At 38.5% G+C, this 23,749-nt stretch overlaps 1 protein-coding gene across 1 annotated transcript in view; it reads right to left on the bottom strand.

Annotated features, from left to right (window-relative positions):
- LOC149528888 (protein-tyrosine sulfotransferase-like) overlaps window positions 1–15,175 on the bottom strand; it is a 212,247-nt gene extending 197,072 nt beyond the window's left edge. The window contains exons 1-2 of the mRNA XM_089809588.1: window positions 14,656–15,175; window positions 13,667–13,847 (exon numbers count right to left, since the gene is read on the bottom strand). Of these exons, the coding sequence (XP_089665714.1) occupies window positions 13,667–13,847; window positions 14,656–14,737 (263 nt within the window). The 5' untranslated portion in view covers window positions 14,738–15,175. The remainder of the gene's footprint in view (window positions 1–13,666; window positions 13,848–14,655) is intronic.
- Window positions 15,176–23,749: the final 8,574 nt, after the last annotated feature.

Below are 23,749 nucleotides of genomic sequence, written 5' to 3'. Positions count from 1 at the left end.
TTTGCACTTTCTCCTAATCATACTTCAATCAATTCAATGAAAGTCTTCCTATAAACAAAATCATGTGCGATTGTAACAGTAATTATAGAACTAGCTATAGAACATAAATCCTGAATTGTGGCATATGAATCATCATAGATTTGATAGACCAGTCAAATTATTCACTGTCTGTCACTATCTACTCAACCCATTTGCTCTGTCAGACTTAAATCTAACATAGCTTTTGACCATCTTGTTTTCCGCTCATGCAACAGTACACAATGCACCATGAGACATCCCTTATCATCTGTAATAACCCCAACATGTTATAACTTCGTCAAACACAAAGTCTTCTCTAATTCACTTGTTTGACATTTCGTCAAACACTTTGCAAGCAAGAGATATATTGCATATCTAAATTTTGATTGCATTCTAAATGCCAAACTTTAATAAATATGCTTCCAAAGAACACACCAAACATCTAACAATGAAGATGCAATTGTTTTTGTATAACACTAGTTACAAATAGGAAAATATGCATCTACATCAATAAGACATTAGGGCAACAAATTCTGATATAAAACTCTATTATAAATCAGATTACAATAGATTTTACAAACCCTACCAATGCCCTAAATATATACTCTCAAACAATGCAAAATGTAGTAGATAAAAACCTAGAATTGCTCTCAAAATATGAATTTTCCTTTAGCAAATCACTGTAGCGACGACACTGTAGCAGCATCACTATATCAGCGGTATTGTAGCAGCAATACAATAGCAAGTTACTGTAGCAATGTCATTGTAGAAGCAATACTGTAGCAGTGGTATTGTAGCAATATCCAACTTATTCCTTACTTCACAAATCTAGCCCTAGGCCACAAATTTGGCACAATGAAAAGACTGGTTTGTCTTCTCCAACAGTCGCAACCCTTCGAAAGATATTTCACCACCTCAGTTATGCAAATCAATGAGAGGGTTCGTTCCCAATGATCAATGTAGCAACTACAAAAACCCTTGGCTCCACAAGTTATCCGAAAGAGTAGATGACAACACATTCAATGCTCAACAATGAAGCTGCCCTCCCTATTGATTCTTCTCCTCCAATAGATGGACCTCCTTCTAAAAGAAATAAAATAATATTAAATTCCTCCTTCTAGAAGATTCTTTTAATTTATTTATTTAACTTTAGTCACTTTTGATTAAATTAATTAAATATAAAGTCACCTTTTAATTTAAATTTATTTAATGACTTTATAAGAAATTAATTTAATCAATTTCTCCTTATTTCTCCACTTAGCCTTCGAAGAATGTAAAGGCTAAGAACTCCACTGAGATGCTAAAAAGATGGGGACATTACAATCTGCCCCTCTTGAAATTGCTTGTCCCCATGCAATCTCAACTCTAGATGCTACAAAATTTCTTCACTTTCCCAAGTGGCATCCTCTACTGGCAAGTCTTTCCACTTCACCAAGTACTCCCAAATAGTATGTCTCCTCAAATTCCTCTCCCTGAACTCAATGATAGCCTTTGGTACTAAAACCAATTTTCCCTCATCGCCCAAGGGTGGAAGCACTGTAGAAGGAACATTCTAGTGTCCTAACGCCTTTTTGAGACCTGACACATGAAAAATATTATGGACTCTGCTCTCTGCCAGCAAATCCAACTCATAAGCCACCTCTCCAACTCTCATGATCACCCTAAAAGGCCCATAATAATGTGGCTTAAGTTTTTTAGCACCACTCTTTTTGAGAGTGTATTGGTGGTAAGGCTGCAGCATCAAATATACCATATCTCCTACCTCAAAAATCTGCTCAGTCCTCTTTTGATCAGCATATTGCTTCTGTTGATTCTGTGCCTTAGTGATATTATCCTTAAGAGCCTTCACACTGTCTTGGCTCTCCTGTAATAAGTCTCTAGCACTGGGCACTCTACTATCTGATAGCAACAAATCCATAAAACTGGGTGCCTCATATCCAGATAATGCCATGAATGGTGACATCTGGATAGACGTGATAAGTGGAATTATAACAATATTCACATAGATATATCCGCTTAACCTAAGCCTTCTGTTGCCCTGCTATGCAATTCCTGAGGTATCCCTCCACCCATTTGTTCACTATCTCTGTCTGACCATCTATATGGGGGTGGTAGCTAGTACTCGGAGTGAGCTCTGTCCGGCACAATCTAAACAACTCCTGCCAAAAGTGACTCATAAACCTATTGTCTTTGTTGTTGATGATGCTTCGAGGTAAGCCATGCAACCTGAATGCCTCTCTAAAGAATAAATCTGCCACTTGCGTAGCAGTATATGTAGCAGTGATTGGGAAGAAGTGGGCAAACTTCATAATTCGATCAACAACAACATATATACAATCTCTGCCTTGGGCCCGTGGTAGTCCTGTAATGAAGTCCATGGACAAACACTACCACTTCTTGTCAGGAATCGGAAGTAGCTTAAGGAAGTCGACTGGGAAAGAGTGCTCTTGTTTATTCTATTGACAAGTAGGACACTCTCTAACATATTGCAATACCTCAGCTTTGAGCCCTTTCTAAGAAAAATGCTCACGAATCTGTCAATAGGTTTTGTAAAAGCTTGGATGTCCTACCATAGGTGAGTCATGATAAACTCTCAACCCCATCCTCTTCACCTCTAACCCTGGCACCAAATAAATGTGCCCTTTGTAAATGATGATCTCATTCACAAGGGTGAAATCACCATTCTAGATTGATCCATCTATGAATCCCGATGCCCATGTATCCTTTGCATACTCTGCAAGGATCAAATGTCTCCAATCCTCTGATATATTTGTCATCAAGCTCAAGTGGGATCTTCGTGACAAGGCATCTGCTACTACATTCTATGTCCCCTTGAAATAGGTAATATCAAAATCATATGCCTGTAATTTACTTACCCATTTCTACTGCCTGTCATTAAGATCTCGCTGCCCCAGGAAATGTTTCAGGCTATTGTGGTCGGTTTTTATGCTGAATTTGCTACCCACTAAATATTGCCTAAATTTGGCCAAAGCATGCATTATGGCCAACATTTCCTTAGCACAAATGCTGACGCTCCTCTCAAGCCCCCTAAGCTTTCTACTCTCATAAGCAATCGAGTGCTTTTCCTACATAAGCACTGCTCCAACACCTTCGCTAGATGCATCACAATGCAACTCAAAAGGTCGGTTAAAATCTGGTAAAGCTAGCACTAAACAAGAAGTCATCAACTCCTTAAATTTATCAAAACACTCCTGTGCCTCAAGAGTCCATAAGAAAGCCCCCTTTCCCATCAAGTCTATCAAGGGTGTTGCATGCCTGGAATATCCACTAACAAACCTCCTGTAGAACCCACACAACCTCAAAAATCCTCTCAACTGTGTCAAGTTCACTGGAGTAGGCCACTCAATAATAGCATGAATCTTTTCAAGATCCATGCGTCCTCCCTGAGCACTTCTGATGTGACCCAGATATAATAACTCTAATAATCCCAAATCACACTTTGATTCAACACAGTGTCAAGTGTCACACATGCTCATCCCATGTCCTACTATACATTAAGATGTCATCAAAGAAGACATACAAATTTTCTCAATTGATGCTGAATGACCCTATTCATGTGGATTGAAAAGTAGCTGGAGCATTAGTTAGCTCAAATGGCATAACTATAAACTCAAAATGGCCACAATGACGCATAAATGTCATCTTCTTTATATCTTGCTCTCTAACTCGGATCTAATGATAGCTTGATCTCAAATCAATTTTGGAGAAGAAACATGCTCCATGTAGCTCATCTAATAACTCATCAATCCATGGGATGGGATATATGTTTTTGATAGTCTTCTTGTTCAGGACCCTATAATCTATGCACATCCTAAGACTACCATCATTCTTCTTCACTAAAACCATAGAAGAAGTAAAAGGAGATTTACTTGGTCTAATGTGCCCCATAGCAAGTAGTTCCTTGATGGTTTTCTCAATCTCATCCTTCAATCTCTTTGGATGACTGTAGGTGTGATCATAATAGGTTTAGCACCCTCCCCTAATTCAATAATATGCTCAATACCTCTATCTGGAGGTCTACTTGGTGGTATTTCATTGAAAACCTTGTAGTTCTTGATTCTCAATCCTATATGTTTAGGTGATATTCCGATTTTTGTTGCCCCTGTGATGGCATTAAAGTGCAACGGGCTGCCCACCCAATCTGGCCATGTCTTAACAAGCTCTCCATGCATCTACAAGACATCATCCTAAACCCACTGTCACGAATAGCCTTAAGTATATGGTTCTTCCCTTCTAACTGAGACCTCATCTCCATATCTCTCATTGAGAGTGAGCTCTATTGGTTGCCAAAACCGTAGATTGGAATCCTACGAGCCTTGCCTGCTCGATGCTAGGATATCCAACCGATTGAGGCCAACTTGACAGGATTGATCAATGTGATCTAAATCCCCTACGCTTCCGGCTCTGCAAGACCGAGGCGGGTGTACCCAATCCTAGATGAAACACTTAAATCCAAGACACTCAAAACAGATCGATTAGAATGCGAACACAATACACGTTTTCCAAATGGCAAGAAATATAGGAAAACTTTGAACTTGTGATTTATGAATTGAGAACAAAAGCAAATGATTGAAATAACATTTTAAATAAAAAATAAATATAGATTAATGCAACAGATGAATATATTAATTCCGCAAAGGTAAGAAATGAAACATTTGCCAGCTTATGGATTATGAATTAAGAATAAAAGACCAGTGCCTAATTAAATGGGCAATAGAGTCAATATTATTAGTTGAAACGTACAACTTTATAAAGTTTAATATATTTTAACTATAAACAAATTTAATAATTCGGACGCGACGAATCAATTATATAAAAGCAATTTAAATTAGTCTAAAATGCACTTTAACTCCTGTTGAGGCAAATTAGACATAAATATGGAAACAATAAAATATTTCACAATATTTACGTTTATCAAATTTAAAATGCAATAACGATTCAGTCCACTTATCCAAATATTAAAATATTTATAGAAAATAATAAAAACGTTTATAAAGGACACAACTAAATAAAAAATTAAAACTCTAATGCAAATAAATTAAATAAATACTTCTTACTGATCCGGAAATAAAATCATACTGGAGACATTCCCTACAAGTGATCCATCCAATATAATTCAACTCGAGAATCGCACAAGAATTTATTCCATAATTCACCATCTAGAGGCTTAGTTCAAAAGGTCATTTCCTTCGCCAATTAAAAGAATATAATACATCATCGCAAGGAAAAACAAAAAAATTAAAATATGAATAATAATAATGTCATTTGTCTCTCTTATGTTTTACATCTCATATTTATACTGATGAAGGGGCATTATTACACATTGCACCCTTCTATAACAAATAACCGAACCTTAACCCTAATATAATCCGTATTAAATATTATCCGGATTCATATAGTTTGGGAAGATACGAGACCTTATGTTTTTGGAAAGATACGAGATCTTTCCAAAAAATCACACTGTTTCCAAACTATGAATTAATTCGTATGTTTTGCTTAAAACAAATGAAAAGTTAACGTCTTCTGAACATTAACTTATAAGGAATTTGATTAATGTTTGAAAATGATAAAGATTTGGTAAGGTTATTCCCAGGTTGTTTCGCACACGCCCTTCTCCATTCGATAGACTTTTCAATCACGTTTTTACTGAGAGCAAATTCTCAAACATATGAGATGCCCTGATTCAGATCCTTAAATTTGTTAGCCTGTTCGCACCATGTCTACGCTCGATCAAGCTCAACGTAGGTACTCTTTCTGCTCTTCCCCCACACGCAATCTCCAAGTTTGAAACGGGAATACCACTCCTTGTTCAGCTATTAATCGTGACCAATGAAGGTAAATGGTGCCGTGCGAATTCGATGAATATCACCAAATTTCTAGCATGAAGATCCTTCATTCTTTGTTATCTGGAGTGCTTCATATTCACACCGGGTGGTGCCAGGAGACCCTCGCTCTTACACAGTAAAATGCGATAATTCCTCATATGCATAAGGAACGCTTCCCAATTACCCTCCATCGTGAGTACCTATTCATAGTGCTGTTGATAATATTCATGCTTCAGTGCCTGCAGACAAAAGAAAAGAAAAGTTAGATGTTGATAAACAAAACCAAATAATTCCAATCTCTTGTGTAAAACCTTCAATCGAGCATATGAAAACTTAAGGTGTGTCCCTCTGTTCTGCTGCAGATGTAAGGCTGAGAATAATGAATTCAATTCCATGGACTATTCATATCCGTTCCTGCCATAAAGTTTCTGATTTACTAGCTTCCAGAAGACAGCCTGTCGCATTCAGATTGGTTCTCCATACTATCCATGAAGTATGTTCATTGAACAATCCTATATCCTTTTTATCACCCCAGTCAATGTAAGAATAACAAATATCTATACTGTATATTGGTCCTTTCTATATATTGGTCCTTGTCTATCAAGCAAATCACTTGTAATTTCCACTGTCACAAGAATACCTGAAAGCTCTTCTACAATTGCTTTGGATGCCAAAGCAGCATTATAACTCATCTACACTGATAAATATTTCTTAACAGGCTCTTCTTGTATCAGATTTTCTGTAGCATTTATACCAAATGTGTTTCTCACTGTCAATATCCATTATGTATTACTTTGAATGCATTCCTCTGTTCTGAAAACGTTCCTCATGCATCCATGATAACATTCTTGTCAATCAAACATAGATGTTGCTGCTCTAGAAAAAGTTTATTTAGTACATCCATAAGTTGGAGCAAAGAAATTGTACTGAATTGCAAATCAGCATGTAAAGTGAGTGCAACATGTTGTAATTTCAGAATAATATGTCGAGGCATCTTTTTTGTAGTCACAAACTTGAATGGGCTCATATTTTTCTTTCTTAGAAACTGCTTCTATTTGACATGAAGAACACGCAATATCTTCAAAACTAGAAGAATTACTTTCAACTCATAAAAAGTCTCAGACTAAGCAATATCTCCTTATAAAATGGGGATACATACAGCAGTCTATACTTGCGACAGTCTTTCTCCTATTACCTCATATAGATCTGTATTTGGTAACCTCCATATGTGCACATTTACCATCTGTTGTGTGTCAGATTTACCTTCATTTCTGGATTAGGAGAAGCATTTTGTAGGTAGCAGAAATATGTGTTGCTATATAACTATCAGCTATGGATGCTAAGATATCATCTATGCCAATACTATTTAACTTCTCTGAATTAGGAGTCTCTGGAGAAACTGAATGGTCTTCAACAAAATGTTCCCATTCTAATCATTATATCACGTTCTTATATTTGCAGGCTCTTCCTGAAACATGTCAAGCAATATATGACTAATCATTGTATAAGCATATCTGTTGTTTCCATGATGCTTAGGGCTAAAATTTTGCTAAAATTTGGAGCCCCTTCAAGCTCCACTATATCATGTAACCAAGTCATGCCAAGAACTAAATTTGTATCACCCATGTTAGCAACATAAAAATCTGCTTTGAAATCAAAGTTGTTGATCTTTAGGGGTAGACCTATAATCTTCCTGTCACATTTGAGGAAGTAGCCATCAACTACCCTCACTCTCAAACCCTCAAACTGCTTTGTCTGTATCCCACGCCTCTCAATCAATCTAGAATAAATAAAATTGTGAGCAGCACCTGTATCAAGCAAAGTAATAACTCGTCGACCAGCCAATAGCCCTCTCATCCTGAATGATCCCTCTTGTTGTACAGTAGTGAGACGGGCCTCCTTAAATCTACCCTCAATCTTCTCATCACCTATATCATTTGTGCCTTCCTTTTCTTCAATTAATTCTTCATTTTCAGATTGCTAGTCTGAATTTTCAGAATCAGAATCCTCATAATAAGCCCACATGATCCTGTTTGCTTTCCTCTTTGGCCTCAAAGGTCAGTCATGGTTCAAGTCATAGGGTCCTTTGCAACAAAAATAGAGTTTTTTCTCCCTTAAATCATTCGATGTCTCTCTATCCAAAGGGGCAAATGATTTATCTTTATTTTCAGCCTTTGTTTCATTCCTCTCAGGTTTCTTGAAGAATGGTTTGTCTTTGCTAGATGATGCACCCTTTGACTGAAACTTATTTACTAGGGTTGTTTTCTTAATTGCTTCTTGCAAATTGAATGGATCAAAGGCTTTTACCCAATCCTTCAGTGGTTTGGATAATCCCTCAATGAACAAAACAACCAATCCCCTATTTGATATATTTGGCACCATAACAGATAGCCTCTAAAAATCACTAATGAAATACTCCAATCCGCTTGTCTGTCTCAACTGTGCCAACTCCCTGAAGTAGACTTCTGGATCCTTCTTATCAAACCTCTCTACCAACCTTTCCACGAAGTCCTAATATGAAGTCACTTGGTTATGCTGACAGGTAATCATCCCATGGTACCACCAATCATGTGTAGCTCCCTCTAAATGCAGCGTGGCATATTTTATTGCCTCCACTTCTTTCATAGGTCTCAGTGTTAAGAAGGTATCAAGCTTGTGAATCTAAGCTTACGCTATCATTCTGCTACTCCCATCAAATGTAGTTAAAGAAAACTTCCTTGTAGCACGCTTTAATTCATTATTCTCGCCACAAGGTCTCCTATTTTGTCTGACTGTATGGTAGTGTTCTCCTCTTTGGTTCACAAACCTCTCAAAAGTCATTCTCTCCCATACCTGTAGTGCCAATAATTCTCATTCATCATTAGTAGCTATAAGGATATCTGCAAATGTCCTATCCTCAGCTTCCTCTACTGGCTCCTGTACTGGTTCCTCTCTAACAAAGGTAGGACGTGTGGGCCTGTTTGTTGTTCTGAAAAGAGTTCTATGAGCTCTAGGTGATCCCACTGCACTCCTGTTATCCCCTTGTTCCTAATTTCATTTGTCCTGTGGGTTCATGCGCTCAACCATAGTGGTTAGTGCCTACAAAACCTAAGCCATCTACTCTTGTCCTGTAACCATTGCTCAGAAAAATTTCCCTGTTTCCTGATCCTCATTCCTATTGTCTCTTGATGGGCTACGCTCTTGCCTGTTACCCATGGTGTCTAGTTGCCTGTCAAAATCTTGTTCCATGCTAATCAAAGCTTGCCTGCAAGTGTAAAATCTGTGAAAGCCAACCCCAGGTGGCTGCATGTGATTGCTAAACCCTGAAGATGGCAAGATTTAGCTATGATACCAATGTAATAACCCCAACAAGTTATAACTTTGTCAAACACAAAGTCTTCTCTAATTCACTTGTTTGACATTTTGTCAAACACTTTGCAAGCAAGAAATATATTGCATATTTAAATTCTGATTACTTTCTAAATGCCAAACTTTAATAAATATGCTTTGCAAAAAACACACCAAACATCTAACAATGAAGATGCAATTGTTTTTGTATAACACTGATTACAAAAAGGAAAATATGCATCTACATCAATAAGACATTAGGGCAACAAATTCTGATATAAAACTCTGATATAAATTAGATTACAACAGATTTTACAAACCCTACCAATGCCCTAAATATCTACTCTCAAACAATGCAAAATGTAGTAGATAAAAACCTGGAATTGCTCCCAAAATATGAGTTTTCCTATAGCAAATTACTGTAGCAAATCATTGTAGCAACGGCACTATAGCAGCGTCACTGTAGCAGTGGTATTGTACCAAAGTTACTATAGCAGTGATACTGTAGTAGTGGTACTATAATAAAGTTACTGTAGCAATATCCAACTTATTCCTTACTCCACAAATATAGCCCTAGGCCACAAATTTGGCACAATGAAAAGACTGATTTGTCTTCTCCAATAGTCGCAAGCCTTTGGAAGATATTTCACCACCTCAGTTATGCAAATCAATGGGAGTGTTCATTCCCAACAATCAATGTAGCAACTGCAGAAACCCATGGCTCCACAACTGATCCAAAAGAGTAGATGGCAACACAATCAATGCTCAACAATGAAGTTGCCCTCCCTATTTATTCTTTTCCTCCAATAGATGGATGTCCTTCTAGAAGAAATAAAATAATATTAAATTCCTCCTTCTAGAAGATTTTTTCAATTAATTTATTTAACTTTAGTCACTTTTAATCAAATTAATTAAATATAAAGTCACCTTTTAATTTTAATTTGTTTAATGACTTTATATGAAATTAATTTAATCAATTTTTTCATATTTCTCCACTTAGCCTCTGAAGAATGTAAAGGCTAAGAACTTCACTGAGATGCTAAAAAGATGGGGACATTACATCATCCATAGCTATCACACACCTTAGTTCCTACTGCACAACCACTTTCAAGCTGATTTCCACTCTACACATACTAGAACAATGCTCCCGGTAAAAAGTCAACAATCAACCTTCAAGTTGACATCAATGACAAGACAATAACTAATTAATCGAACATCAAACATGCAGTGCAACATCTCTTCAACACAATTTGCATCAATTACGCCAACAACAAGTTTTGTTATAGTTTTTGGGGCTTGGCCTTTTGTTCGACACTTAGCCATTTTTTACTGAGTGTTGTCATTAATGCCAAAGGGGGACATTGATTGCAAAAAAAATTGCTAGACACATACTATATGTTGTCACTAATGACAATTGCATTCTATTTTCTTGGCCATTTGATAGACTTTGGACTTACCGAAGTTTACTTCATGAATTTAGCTAAGTATACAAGGCAATATACTAGATTAGTTTTGTTCATAACCAAAGTCCACACCTCACAACTGAGAAGGGGAGGGGGAGGAGGGCTCGAATCAATTGTGAGCAATAACTATGAAAATCGAACTTATTAAACTGATTGCTAATCAACAATATAGCAATGCACAATAACAAGAAAGCCAACACCATCAACACAAGGATTCCTTTTCTCGAGGAAAACCACGTTAAGGGAAAAATGCCGTTAAGGATAATACCCACTAGATCTTGTACTAATATATAAACATCCTTTTAAAAGGATCTGAGCCTATTCAAAGTCCATACAATGCATTTCATATAACTATCCCTATTAAAGGACTGAACTAAACCCCTGTTGAAAGGTTCACAACCCTGTTAGAAGTTGATGAGAACAAAAGGCTCATTGTCTGAGCACACTATAAAGGATGAAGGTTAATCCACCTTCAAGAAGACTCACTGTCACAGAGTTGCAGGTTAAAGCCACCTTCAAGGATCTACAAATCTAAGAGAAGGAAGTGAACAAACAAAAACTCAATCGCCTTAACAGTTCCTTTGAAGTCCACTGGGAATGTTAATAGATTCCACTCATAGCTCTTCTCAAAGCATCTGACAATCCTTCAACTCTGCACTGATATTCTAGCATCAAGGCTTGCATACATAAATGCATTCCCATACATTACAAATTAGGGAAATTACTTTCCTTTATACCAATTACAAACAAGCAAGTAGGTCAGCCTGTTAGGACTTCCCCAATGTACAAATAAACAAATAGACCTATGCTAAGGTATACATCCCTTTTTGAACAACTATAAAATAATTACATAGACCAATCCACACGCTAGGATCCATAATCAATGCTTGCCAAAATAAATCAATACGCTACACCATCCTATTGGTCGCCAAGATAATATACCACACATTACACACTAGAGACCAATCAACCATGAACCAAATGATCCATAAATCTGAACATAAGTGCACAGTCAAGTCTTCTAACATCTTCTATGCTCGCAAAACTTAAGTCCATTTCGCAATCAAGTTATACCCAAAATACTGTGACTACTGCTGGCATAGTTCCTTGTCACTAGCCTGAAACTAGTCTTCACCAAAACAACTGAAACTCACTCAATACAACACATAAAGTGCTGCAACCGTAGACATAAGGTTGATATTCTCCCTGTAACACCAAACCATGCTCGCATGCTTAGGAACGTCAAACACTATCTGTATTATTCTGATCCATAGTTTCCAACATACAGAATCTAAGTATGCCTGCAACCAAAAAACATATATAGACATCAATGACAAAACCTGTCATCAATCCAACATGTCAGCCATCTCAATCGTCTCCCACAATGCTGACAATCTCCCCTGATCTCAACAAGTTTTTGGACTGGTGAGACAAGATACTAAAGAATCTTGCATTGCACAATTAGAGGAAGATTATATAAGTTATGATACATATACTACTATGGTCCTAGGTTATGATGTTGAAGTTTGTGAAAGCTGTAATGATATGAGTATTAGGTTGAAAATAAAATTGTTTATGTAGAGACAAAGTTTTGTTGGATCAACTAGCAATCTTATCAGATCGATGATCTGATCATTTTGATGAAAGATTTTGGTTGAGCCGACCTACCTATATCTTATACACCTTTGGTAAAGGTTAGCATAGAGTTTTGAGTGTTGAATTATACTATGTTCTACATGTTATCTATTTTTCTAGTGGATCTGACTTACATAATTCTTGTTCTTGAGATTGGGTACAAAAGGTCGAATTTGTGATTGATGTGAGAAGAGATGGAAAGAGCGAACTTGATGATGTGTTGTTCACTTGTTGAATATGAGGTCAGTTTAATCATACTGCACTTGCAGGGAACTGTTCTGGCATAGGTGATGCTACTTTTCAGTTCAGGTTTTAGATTGTTGTCCATCTTGGGCTTGTAGCCCTTGTATTGTAATCAGTTTGGTTGCAGCCCACTGATTTTAAATTTGATCAGTGTGCTTTAGGCTATAAGCCTGAATGCTTATGCATTCAGCCCTTTTGTAACAAAACCTATAATTGGGCTAATTACTTCTGCAGAGTAATATTTGTAGATTTCATCCCCACTGTGGATTTCCCCTGAACCAGGTTTCCGCACTAAATCATGGTGTCATAAGCTCATGGATGTTTACTTTGTGGTTTAGCAGTTTACTTTTCATTGCTATTGTTTTATAGTTATGCAATCAGTTTAAGACAATTGAAAAGCTCAGAACACTGATTCACTCCCCCAACTAAGTGTTGCAGTGGCTACAGGGCAACTTATATGCACCCGTATAGAGTGCTAATAGTCTCATTAATTACATTTAGTGCATTCATATGGTGGAAAAGGTGCATTCTAGTGGCACCGTAGACCCTAAGTGTTCCTCAATTCTAACATGGCCCAACCCTTCAGTGTGTTTCTAAGTGTCAGGACTTCTCCAACGTTATTTTCATTAACGTTGGCACCATTTGTTTTGTTTAAACATTCAAACAAAGACACAATTTGTTCCTCCGCAAAGGCCATCAAAATTGTCTATATAGCTCCTAATTACATGCCTACCAAGCACAGAAACTTTTGAGGAACAGAAATTTCTTCTAGAAGTATAAAATTGTTAAAGAATCTTCCCAGTTTAATGTATGATAAATATATGCATCATAGACTACTGTTAAATCAAAATCAAAATTTTCAATATTTATATTCTTAAAAATAAATTCGGCTAGTTTATTTTTGAAGATTATTGTAATAAACATTTTGTCCCTTAGACCCTTCTTGGTCTCTTGTTGGACATTAATAAATTTATCTTATCTAAAAGTTTTGTGAAATATCAGTTCGGAAATATGCCATAAAGATAACCTGCTTCTATATGCAGTCAAAGGTTTCTTTTCTCCCATTTGGCACCTTCTGAAAATGCTCCCATCCCAGAAAAATGGTTGAAAACGAAATTTCGTAAAGGAAATTACCAGCTGTAATAGTTTCTTCCCCCGGTTCTTGGAACATGAAGGAAAAACAGAAAGTCCTTTAACTCGAAATTCTTCTGCTCTGTTCTTCCCTCCAATTCCAGCAATGATTTATCAGCCCAGCTCTTGACAATACCTTGACAGTCACTGTAATTATAGTCGCTGGTAGCCAACGATTTTTTTCCTGCATTGCAGCATGATCAAAAGGCAAGTTGGTTTTTAATTATTCCTTTCAATATTCATAGGAATTGGAGAGAATTGTTTGAGATCAATACCTACAATTTTCCATAAAAAAGAAAGAAAAAAATGAGATTTAATCCACAGGTACAGGATAATGGTAATATGAAACCCATATCAAACCCATTAAAATAAATAAAATAGTCTTATTGCAAATATTATCCAAAATAACTGAAAAACAAAATACCTTTTCGTAGTCAATTAGTTCTAAATGTGTTGGATATTTGTGCTCGCAACCCCATTTTACAAACCAAAAAAGTAAGCACACAAACAAACAACAAGAACTTGTAGTAGAACATGTTCCGAAAATGTTGGAGAAAGAGTTCCAAAGATATGGGAGACAATTCCCGAATGTCATGATGAAAACAGCTCGCCCAGTAGTACATGGCACATCAAACTGCCCATTGTTTTAGATGTCGAAGAATTCAAGCACGAATGCTAACAAAAGCCATTTCAAATACACAGTTGATCCATTCATAAATAGCATGTCGAATTACTCGTAAATTTTCAAGCAAATGCCACATACAAACTTGTTCATAGCTTCAAATCTGAATAGTGTTCTGCCAGAAGATACAGAAGTTGTTTTGTACAGTTACACATGATGATAAGTGAAAATCTCTTACAATAAACATCTATGACATTGCCCACGTATATATTGGAGTCTAATTTTCAATTCATCCTTCTTTCTAAGAATTAGCATCACACAAGCAATATCGGAGAGAGTGAAAAGTATGTGTCTATCAAAGGCAGCTCACCCAATAGCATTGCAAGCAGCAGGAGCAAGTTCATCATTTTGGGTGCTAAGGAATTCATTAGAATTTCAGAGGTATAGACCATAGAGAAGCAAACAATTCCCGAAGATTAAATGAGCTTGATCAATGTTGCACAGAACCCAGAGAGATTATATGCGACCTCTCTAGGCGAATTCTGCAGTTTTAAATAAAACCAAATATAAGAGATTAAATATATGATTTATCTACACGTTTAGCAAACAAGTGAGTTGTTCCTCGTCGCCTGCTGGCGAAGTAGCTGGAGTCTGATACCACAGGGGAAGGCCGGCTGCTGACATGGCGAGGACCTGCTAGCAATTGAACAATGACGTGGAAGATGATGTGGAATAACAATTGCATGCTGGGTATGAACGTTGGTAACGATGTGGGCGGGAGTTTGTAAAACCAGGCAGGGAGTTTAAGGTGATGGGGGTGTGGGAATGCGAGTGGGGTCATTGGAATGGTGGGAAACCCGAAAGAGACGATCCCACGACCCAATCCGAATTTGTTTTAAAAGGATTTATTTTCTTGTTCTCGGGAGTACAGTTTGCCTAATTTGAATTTTGTAGGTACTCAAATAGTTTATGTTAAAAAAACAAAACAAAGCTGCTAAAATTTAAAAAATTGCCTAGGTTAATGAGTTGGGATAGTATTTAAATATAATATAGTCTATCAAAAGATAAAAAGGGAATCGTAATTTAGTTTTATTGTAGATTGTGTTTGACTTTTAAAATTTATTTTATATTTAGGATCAAATTTAGAATTATGTCTTTTTAGTTACCAATAAGATTATTGCATAGGTATAAAGTTGATGTTTAATTTTAATTTGTTATGTTCTATGAAGTGTTTTCTATTGAATTTTCCCCACTTCCGTTTTGGAGACGTGGGGATGGGAATTTTGTGTCTCTAAACTTTTTTTTTTCAAAAATAGAATGTTTCTAAAATAGCATTATAAGAACAACAAGATAGAGGGTGACTAGAAGTCCTCAAGACAGCTAGGGGATGGTTAGAAGTCCCTTACCCATCCTAAGGACTTTTATTCATCCCCTATGGCTCAAGCCACTTTTGGACTGTCAATGTTAAAAAATAAAGATGTTTTTAAATTTGAAGAAGCACAAAATAACCAAAAAATGAAAAGAAAATCATTTTCACATTCACAAAGGAGAAGAGCAAGAGCAACTGGTCAAAGAGTGAACAATAGTTGAAAGAGGAGGTTATGGCATTAAATTTAGAATCTTAACCTACCAATTATGGATAGTTGTGTGTGTGTGTGTGTGTGTGTGTGTAGAATGTTAAGAGTAATCGTTCTCAAGGCAACTATTTTTATTTAGTCCCAAGACATTTTCTTCTCTGCTGGGATTTATGAAAATAAGTGCCTCGAGAACGATTAATCTCAATGTTGTGTGTGTGTGTGTGTGTGTGTGTGTGTGTGTGTGTGTGTGTGTGAGTGCACCAAGTTGTGGTGCCAAAAGGGGGGTATAAGTGGACACCTTTTTTTCTAAAATCAGCAATTTTTGAACTTCAACAAGAATTTGAAGATAGTTATGCTCAAAATTTTTAAGATATGACAAAAACAAAAGTTGTGGTCTTTTGAATCTAGTTTTTAAACTACTAATTTTTTTCAAAATGGTTTAGTTTTAGGTCCTCAAAAAAGGGGCCCACAGAAAGTGGTATTGTTTATTCCAAAAAAACATAACACAGTACAAAGTGTGGCCCCCCTAAAATTTTAACTTTTTTTTTAAAATTATTTAATCGCTATGGTCAAAAGTTACTTAACACTATGTAGTTTATTCCAAATTTTTTGGGTAATTTTATAATGTGTATTTTTTTTAATGAATTTTTTAACTAAACGCATCCCAAAAATGTGAAATATCTATGTGCTCCCCCTAGAAATAATTGAAAACTAATCTAAAATCAAAACTTCTTTTTTTCAAAGTGTGTAGAATGGAGTCTAGTTTCTAAAAAACTAAGTTGTTGCAAAATTTGATAAACGAGCTAAAATCTACAGCCCAATTAGTACATGGTGGTTTTTGACAAAAAATGGACATACATTCAAAAGAAATTATAGATGAAACGCATGAAATAGTTTAAATTAAAAATAAATAATATGGTTATATAGCTAACACAGAGACTTACAATGTCATGTAACCTAATCTTATCAATGTCCAACCACAAAGAATCTTGAAGGAGAGCACACAAGAAAAATCAATCATTTTTTGTATGTTTGCAGCAAAACATGTCTTAGACCTGTTTATAAACTCCAAACCTTTGGGTTGGATCTTCAAGGCAAAACCAAACCTCGGGCTTAGTTTTAATGCAAAACTTTGAATAGTGTGTATGCCCTATAGCGTGCACACTCTATTCAAAGCTTTTGAATTTGGGTCTCAATGGTGCGTGCATGCTATAGTGTGCACGCACTATTGAGACCTAAATAGTGCATAGAGAAGGGGGGGTTGATGGCTGTGTGTGTGTGTGTGTGTGTGTGTGTGTGTGTGTGTGTGTGTGTGTGTGTGTGTGTGTGAGAGAGAGAGAGAGAGAAAGTAGGGGATGGGAGAGGGGAGAGAGAGAGTAGGGGATGGGAGAGAGAGGAAGTGCGAGAGAGAGTAGGGGTGGCAAAGAGAGAGTACGGGATGGGGGAGAGAGAGTGAGAGTAGGGGATGGGAGAGGGAGGAAGTGTGAGAGAGTGAGTAGGGGTGGCAGAGAGAGTACAGGATGGCAAAGAGAGATTAGGTCATGGGAGAGGAGGCGAGAGAGAGAGAGAGGAGGAGGAGGAGGAGGATGTGTGTGTGTGTGTTTGTGTGTGTGAGAGAGAGAGAGAGAGTAGGGCATGGGAGAGAGAGTGTGAGAGAGAGTAGGGGTGGTAGAGAGAGAAAGTAGGGGATGGGAGAGGGGAGAGCGAGAGAGAGCAAGGGATAAGGGAGAGAGAGTAGAGAGGGAGAGACAGTAAGCAGTGGAAGGAGTGGGAGAGGGAGAGAGAGGGGGGGGGATGGCAGTGTGTGTGAGAGATCTAGAGAGTAGGGGATGAGAGAGGAGAGAGAGGGGGATGGGAGTGTGTGCTGTGTGTGAAAGAGAGAGAGAGAGAGAGAGAGAGTAGGAGATGGGAGAGGGGAGAGAGAGAGTAGGGGATGGGAGAGAGAGAGAGAGTAGGCAATGGGAGAGAGAGTGGGAGAGGGAGCGAGAGGGGGGAATGGGAATGTGTGTAAGAGAGAGAGTAGGGGATGGGAGAGAGAGGAAGTCTGAGAGAGTAGGGGTGGCAGAGAGAGTATAGGATGGGAGAGAGATTGAGTGTAGGGGATGGAGAGAGAGAGAGAGAGAGAGTACAGGATGGGAGAGAGATATTGAGAGTAGGGAATGGGAGAGAGAGAGAGAGAGAGAGAGAGAGAGAGTAGGCAGTGGGAGATAGAGTGAGAGAGGGAGAGCAAGTAGGGAATGGGAGAGGGGGGAGAGAGATAGTAGCTCGAGAGAGAGTAGGGGATGGGAGAGAGAGAGTAGGTGGTGGAAGAGGGAGTGGGAGAGGGAGAGAGGGGGGGAGTAGGGGATGGGAGAGGAGAGGGGGGGATGGGTGTGTGTGTGAAAGAGAGAGAGTAGGGAATGGGAGAGGGGAGAGAGAGAGAGAGAGAGAGAGAGAGTAGGGGATGGGAGAGAGAGAGAGAGAGAGTAGGCAGTGGGAGAGGGAGAGGGAGAGGGAGAGAGAGGGGGGATGAGAGTGTGTGTAAGAGAGAGAGTAGGGGATCGGAGAGAGAGAGTGAGAGTGTGAGAGAGAGTAGGGGTGGCAGAGAGAGAGTAAGAGTAGGGGATGGGAGAGAGAGAGTAGAGGGAGAGAGTGAGAGAGAGAGAGAGAGAGAGAGAGATAGTAGGTGATGGAGAGGGAGTGGGAGGGAGAGAGGGGGGGAATGGGAGTGTGTGTAAGAGGGATAGAGTAGGGGATGGGAGAGAGAGAGAGAGTAGTGTTGTGGTCTCCACAACACATGCCCCATTCTTTACTAGGAATGGGGACTCCCTACTTTTTTCGACTCCCAAACTCATAGTTCGGGAGTCGAGAGAAGAAAACTTGGTTATATAAGTTAGACTTTTAAAGTCAAAAAATCAAAAAATCAAAAAAGAAAAGAAAAAAGAAAAAGATTTAAAATAATAATAATAATCTCGTGCGCGCATATCGAGGCACATGTGCATGCAAAAGAAAAGTCTCCTTCTTGCTAGTTCATTTTGTTTTGAAGGGCTAGAGGGAAAGGTATGGAACCCTTTCCCCCCCCTTTTTTTTTACCTCCATGCAACTAAGCGCGCGCGTGTGCGCGACCACGAGAAGAAGCGCGCCCTCTGGGCTGCATGAGGCCGCCGCCGCCGCACCCTTCTGGGCCACGTGCGGCAGCCATTGCGGTGCCCTTTTGGGCGTGTTGTGCTTGCCCTCTAAGTCGTGCACAGCCACTTTTGTAGCGCCCTTTGCGCCCTCAGGGCCGCATGCGGTCGCCCCCACGCCTGCTTAAGCACACGCACGGCCGCTGCTGCGCTTCAAACCCCACTTTTTTTATTTTAATTTAATTTAATTTAATTTTTATAGTAAAGTCAAAACCCAAAAAAAAAGGAAAAAAGATAAAGATAAAAAAATTATTTTTAAAAAAAATTTAAAAAATGAATTAAATAAGTTTTCTAGAAGGATTTTTTTTATTACGTTTTATATATATCCAATAATTAATCATTCTTTTTCTCTTTTGTGATGTGCAGGTAATATAATCAGATGACTTCCACATCCGGATCAACAGCAAAACCACTTGTGTACAAGTTTCAAGGCGTAACCCCGAAGTCATAGTTGCACGATGAATACTCTGAAATCAAAGACACAGAACTTGGACACATGGACTTGGGAGAGTTTTTGAGGGTTTGTAACAACCCAACTGAAAGATCTTCTTTGAGATCCGCCTTAATCCATTCTAGATTGGTAAATGTAGCATCACATCCTGGGACCGTTCAATCAATTGAATTGATTATGACCCTATCTTGGCATTTTGTTCCTGAGGAAAGGGTGGTAAAGAGCATCACTGGGGAAGTGGTCTTAGATCTACAACCTGATAATATCGAGAGGGGTTTTCACCTACCTAGAGCTGATCAGTTTATCAGGCTTTCATATGAAGCAACTGAGAGGTGGCATAAGGATTATTACCAGGAGGCCATCGACATCATATATTCCTCAAACTTCATTGAGAAGCCATCTCGAGGGAAGACAATCAGTAAAGTAGATATGACTCGAGGATACATGAAGGATGACATTGGATATTCAATCATTCTCCTGAGCAGAGTTATGGGATTGCCTGCAGTGGGTCATCTTGCTCTATTCACGGTTAACTTCATTGAGACCATCAAACACGCAAAGATGCCACTAGATTGGGCCACCACACTTAGTGAGAACTTGTGTGACCAGTTGCAGATAGTAAAGGACAAAAAGAAGTTCTATATGACTTCTTATGTGGTATATCTACTTGCAGCGAGAGCCACCGACTATCTCGGGTTGTACAAGAAGGGTAGTATGCAGGATCCTAATGCATGGCCATATATAGTTTATCCTCAGCTAGTTGAGAAGAAGCTCTCACCACAAAGAAAGGAGTACAGGATTGTGAATGATGCCTTCATCTTTGCCATCATTCAATTTATCAAAGGGGATTATGGGAAGAGATTGTCTGATAAGGCCAAGGCACAAATCATAGCTCTTGGTGCATATTTCATCCAGATCCAGACATTCACATACATTCAGGTTGGTGGTGCATCCATCCATCCAAAGAAGCTCCCAAGATACCTAAGTGACAAGTTGGTTCTAATGGAAATTTTTTGGCAGATTGAGTTAGCTTATGAGAGGATCAAGAAACAATGAAGGCCTTGTTGGGATTGGCCTTTTTTTAATAGGAGCATACCAGGTAAAGAGAAAGCAAGATATCCTGACTTTCGAGTGGGAATGGGAGAATTATCCTCTCGAAGAATATAACTCTCCCCGGCCATTCTTTGACAATGTTGGTAAAGTGGAAAATTTGGCAAGAAAAGAGTTCTACCACGAAGACGCCATTGAAGATCATTGGATGAATGCCACAAATGACTATGATGTTTGTATCAGGAACTATTGTAGAATGACTTTGTATTTAGTGGAGAAGGCTCTCCATTTGACCATCCCAGATGAGATAAGGTTACAAGATTCGCAAGAGCTACTGGATCCCTTATTCAATACAGATAAAGTTGGTGAAAGGCCCATCCTAAATGCAAAAATTGATAGAGAGAAAGGAGATGATATTAATCATCGAGCGAGACATGTCATCAAAATGACAAAGAGTTGGATCAAGAAACCCTTTCCACTTTATCTAATACTGGATACAGTGACATTCCATGCACATGCTCACCCAGAAAGGGTAAAGGGGAGGAAAGTCACAGTTCCTATCTTTGCACTCTAGTCTCCTATCAGGCTAGAAATAGTCTACCAGCTTGATCGTCCAGTGGGATACTACCATCCTTCAGAGAAGAAGAAAGAAAAGAGGAAGAGAGCCTGTCCTCAAAGGATCTAGATAGAGCATGTTGAAGAACAGGCCCCTTCGTTGCAACATGAATCTACTCCCTAGGACCCCCAAAACCCTGGAATTTCTCATATGCAGGTTGATTTTCCATTGCCTCCTATTTTTTCAAGCCAACAAGAAGAGGGAGAGATTCCAAAGACATTCATTCATCTTATGCATGAAGAGCCCACTTCTCCTATGGTTCCATAGAAGCAAAGGAGGGTCAAGGTTAGAATGAACAAGAGGCAAAGAGTTTGTAAAAGATTAGTGCCTAATCCATCTATTCCTGAAACCATTCCTGATGAAGAATCAAATGAGGATGAAATAGAGTCAGATGAGGAGGAAGAGTAAGTGCCTCTACAAAGGAAAACTCGACTGGCCAAAGCCATAGAATTGGAAAGAAAGAAGAATGTCACAAATACCCCACCAACCACCCAAGCTGAAACGGTAGAACTCTTCTTTGGAAGACGAAGTACAACGATGGGTGAATGAGAAAAGGGAGCTAGGTGATGATATTCTTTCCATTCCAAATTTTGATTTCATGCTAGTAGGTACAAAATTGGTTGGAGATAAGATTAGAGATACTCCTACAAGTGAATTTCAATAGCAAGATTGGATGCAGATGCCACCTGAGACACAAGGTCCTCATCCAACTCACCCATCTTCACCTCCAATTATGATGGTAGATAAGGTTTCAATGACACCTCCACCTCCAAGTTCAGAAGAACATGTTTAGAAGGAATTGTCATTAAAAGGAGAACTAGAACCAAGGGTTATTCATGAGCCATCAAAAGAGGCAAATGTAGTAGAATGTATACAACAGCCTCCCCTGGAAGTTGAGGATCAAACTACGGGATCTACAAAAATTGAGACTACAGAAGAAGAACCCTCACAACAGGAGACTCCGAGAAAGAGTGACAAAGGGAAGGAGGTAGTTGAACACATCCCTTCATCATCTAGAGCCAAAGTTACAGAAAAACATATCCCGAGATGGTTTCGGAAGGAAATAATGAGAAGTGTTAAGCATCAATTCCTTGCTTCAGAGGATGATATTTGTGACATTGCAGAGATTTTGAACAAGCATGACTCTCCATTACATGATGCAACACCATTTACATTCATTACTACTACTCGGAACCAGGACCTATTTACATAGGTGGCTCACCCTCCGAAAGGTACAAATGAAGAAGTTGCCAGCCTTCAGGAATATGAAGTGAAGGATATCATGTTAGGAAAGCCTACAAGGGATACTTCTCAACAGATGATGACTATGGGAGTCAAGAAGGTTCTTAACCATATGGAACATGATGAAATTGAAATCAGAGCACTTCGAAGGCAAGTTGAGATCTTGAAAGGATATTTAGCTAAAGTTATTGGTCCTCTTGATTCAGAACACCTTGAGGAGACTTTGACTACCATTCTTAAAGAAGGGGAAGGTGTACGACTCAATCCATTTTTGAGAGCTTGTCAGGATTGGTGAGACAACCTTGAGGATAGGGGTGTCACTATAATTACAGGAAGTCTGAAGCTATTTCATGCTACACAAGAGAATGTTGATAAGATTGTGGCAATTTTGAGGCAGGACTTCAGTATTATGGATGAGGTATGGGTTTGGAGCAAGGATTTACAAACTCTACAGGCCATAAAAGGACAAAGGTACCGCATTCTAATTGATGTATATACCGGAGAAGAGTTAGACATGATAGATGATTGGATAGAAAAGATTGCAGAGGGAAATAAAGTGATGGAAACATTTCATGATGAGATACATAGGCTCAAGGACCAAACCCGAGAGTGAATTTTGGAAGCAGAAAAGTTGTATAGTGATGCATGCTTGGACATTTTTGAAGATGAAGAACAAGAGAAGCTTTTTCCAGTTGAGGTAGTTGTGAAGAATTTTAGAAAGACTTTAGAGGAAGCATCCAGTAATGAAGACATCAGACAAGCCTTCTAGACAGAAGAAGCATTGTTAGAGTTAGACACCAAACTCAGAGATTTTGCAAAAACTTGAATTGAGGTGGACAACTATAAACAGAAGGTCAAAGATAAGTATGAGGCTTTGGATCTTCCTGATGCTACTAAGATTACTGAGATTATAGAGAAATTCAAGGGCAAACATCCAAACATATCTTTAGGATAAAGATGAGCAAAACCCAAATGCTAGAATTTCAATTTTGACACTTAGTAAAATTTTGAGATTTTGACCCAGTCGAGGTCCGCAGCTCTGTAGCTCTACAGGTTCGCAGGTCTGTAGGTCTGCAATTTAGAGGTGCGCCGACAGTTGATTGCCTATGCCAAAAATAACACTTTCCATGCATTGAAAATGCATTTTGATGGCAAGTTAACTCCAACACACATCAAGTAAAGGGCCAACTTCTATTTTTGGTGTCTCCATGCACTTCTACTTCGACTGATGGCTTCTTCCTACTTTCTCTCTCATGCTTTCATTGTTTTTGACATGTAAAGGGCTCATGCATCCAATTGATGAATAAAATATGGATGGAGTCCCTCTAAGCACCAGTTAGATTGTCAATTTGTATATATTTAGT

Source organism: Cupressus sempervirens, chromosome 11, assembly GCF_028749045.1.
Source record: "Cupressus sempervirens isolate cs-2001-9-10 chromosome 11, ASM2874904v1, whole genome shotgun sequence".
In the NCBI taxonomy this organism is placed as follows: Eukaryota; Viridiplantae; Streptophyta; class Pinopsida; order Cupressales; family Cupressaceae; genus Cupressus; species Cupressus sempervirens.
This window is presented reverse-complemented; position numbering and strand designations above follow the sequence as displayed.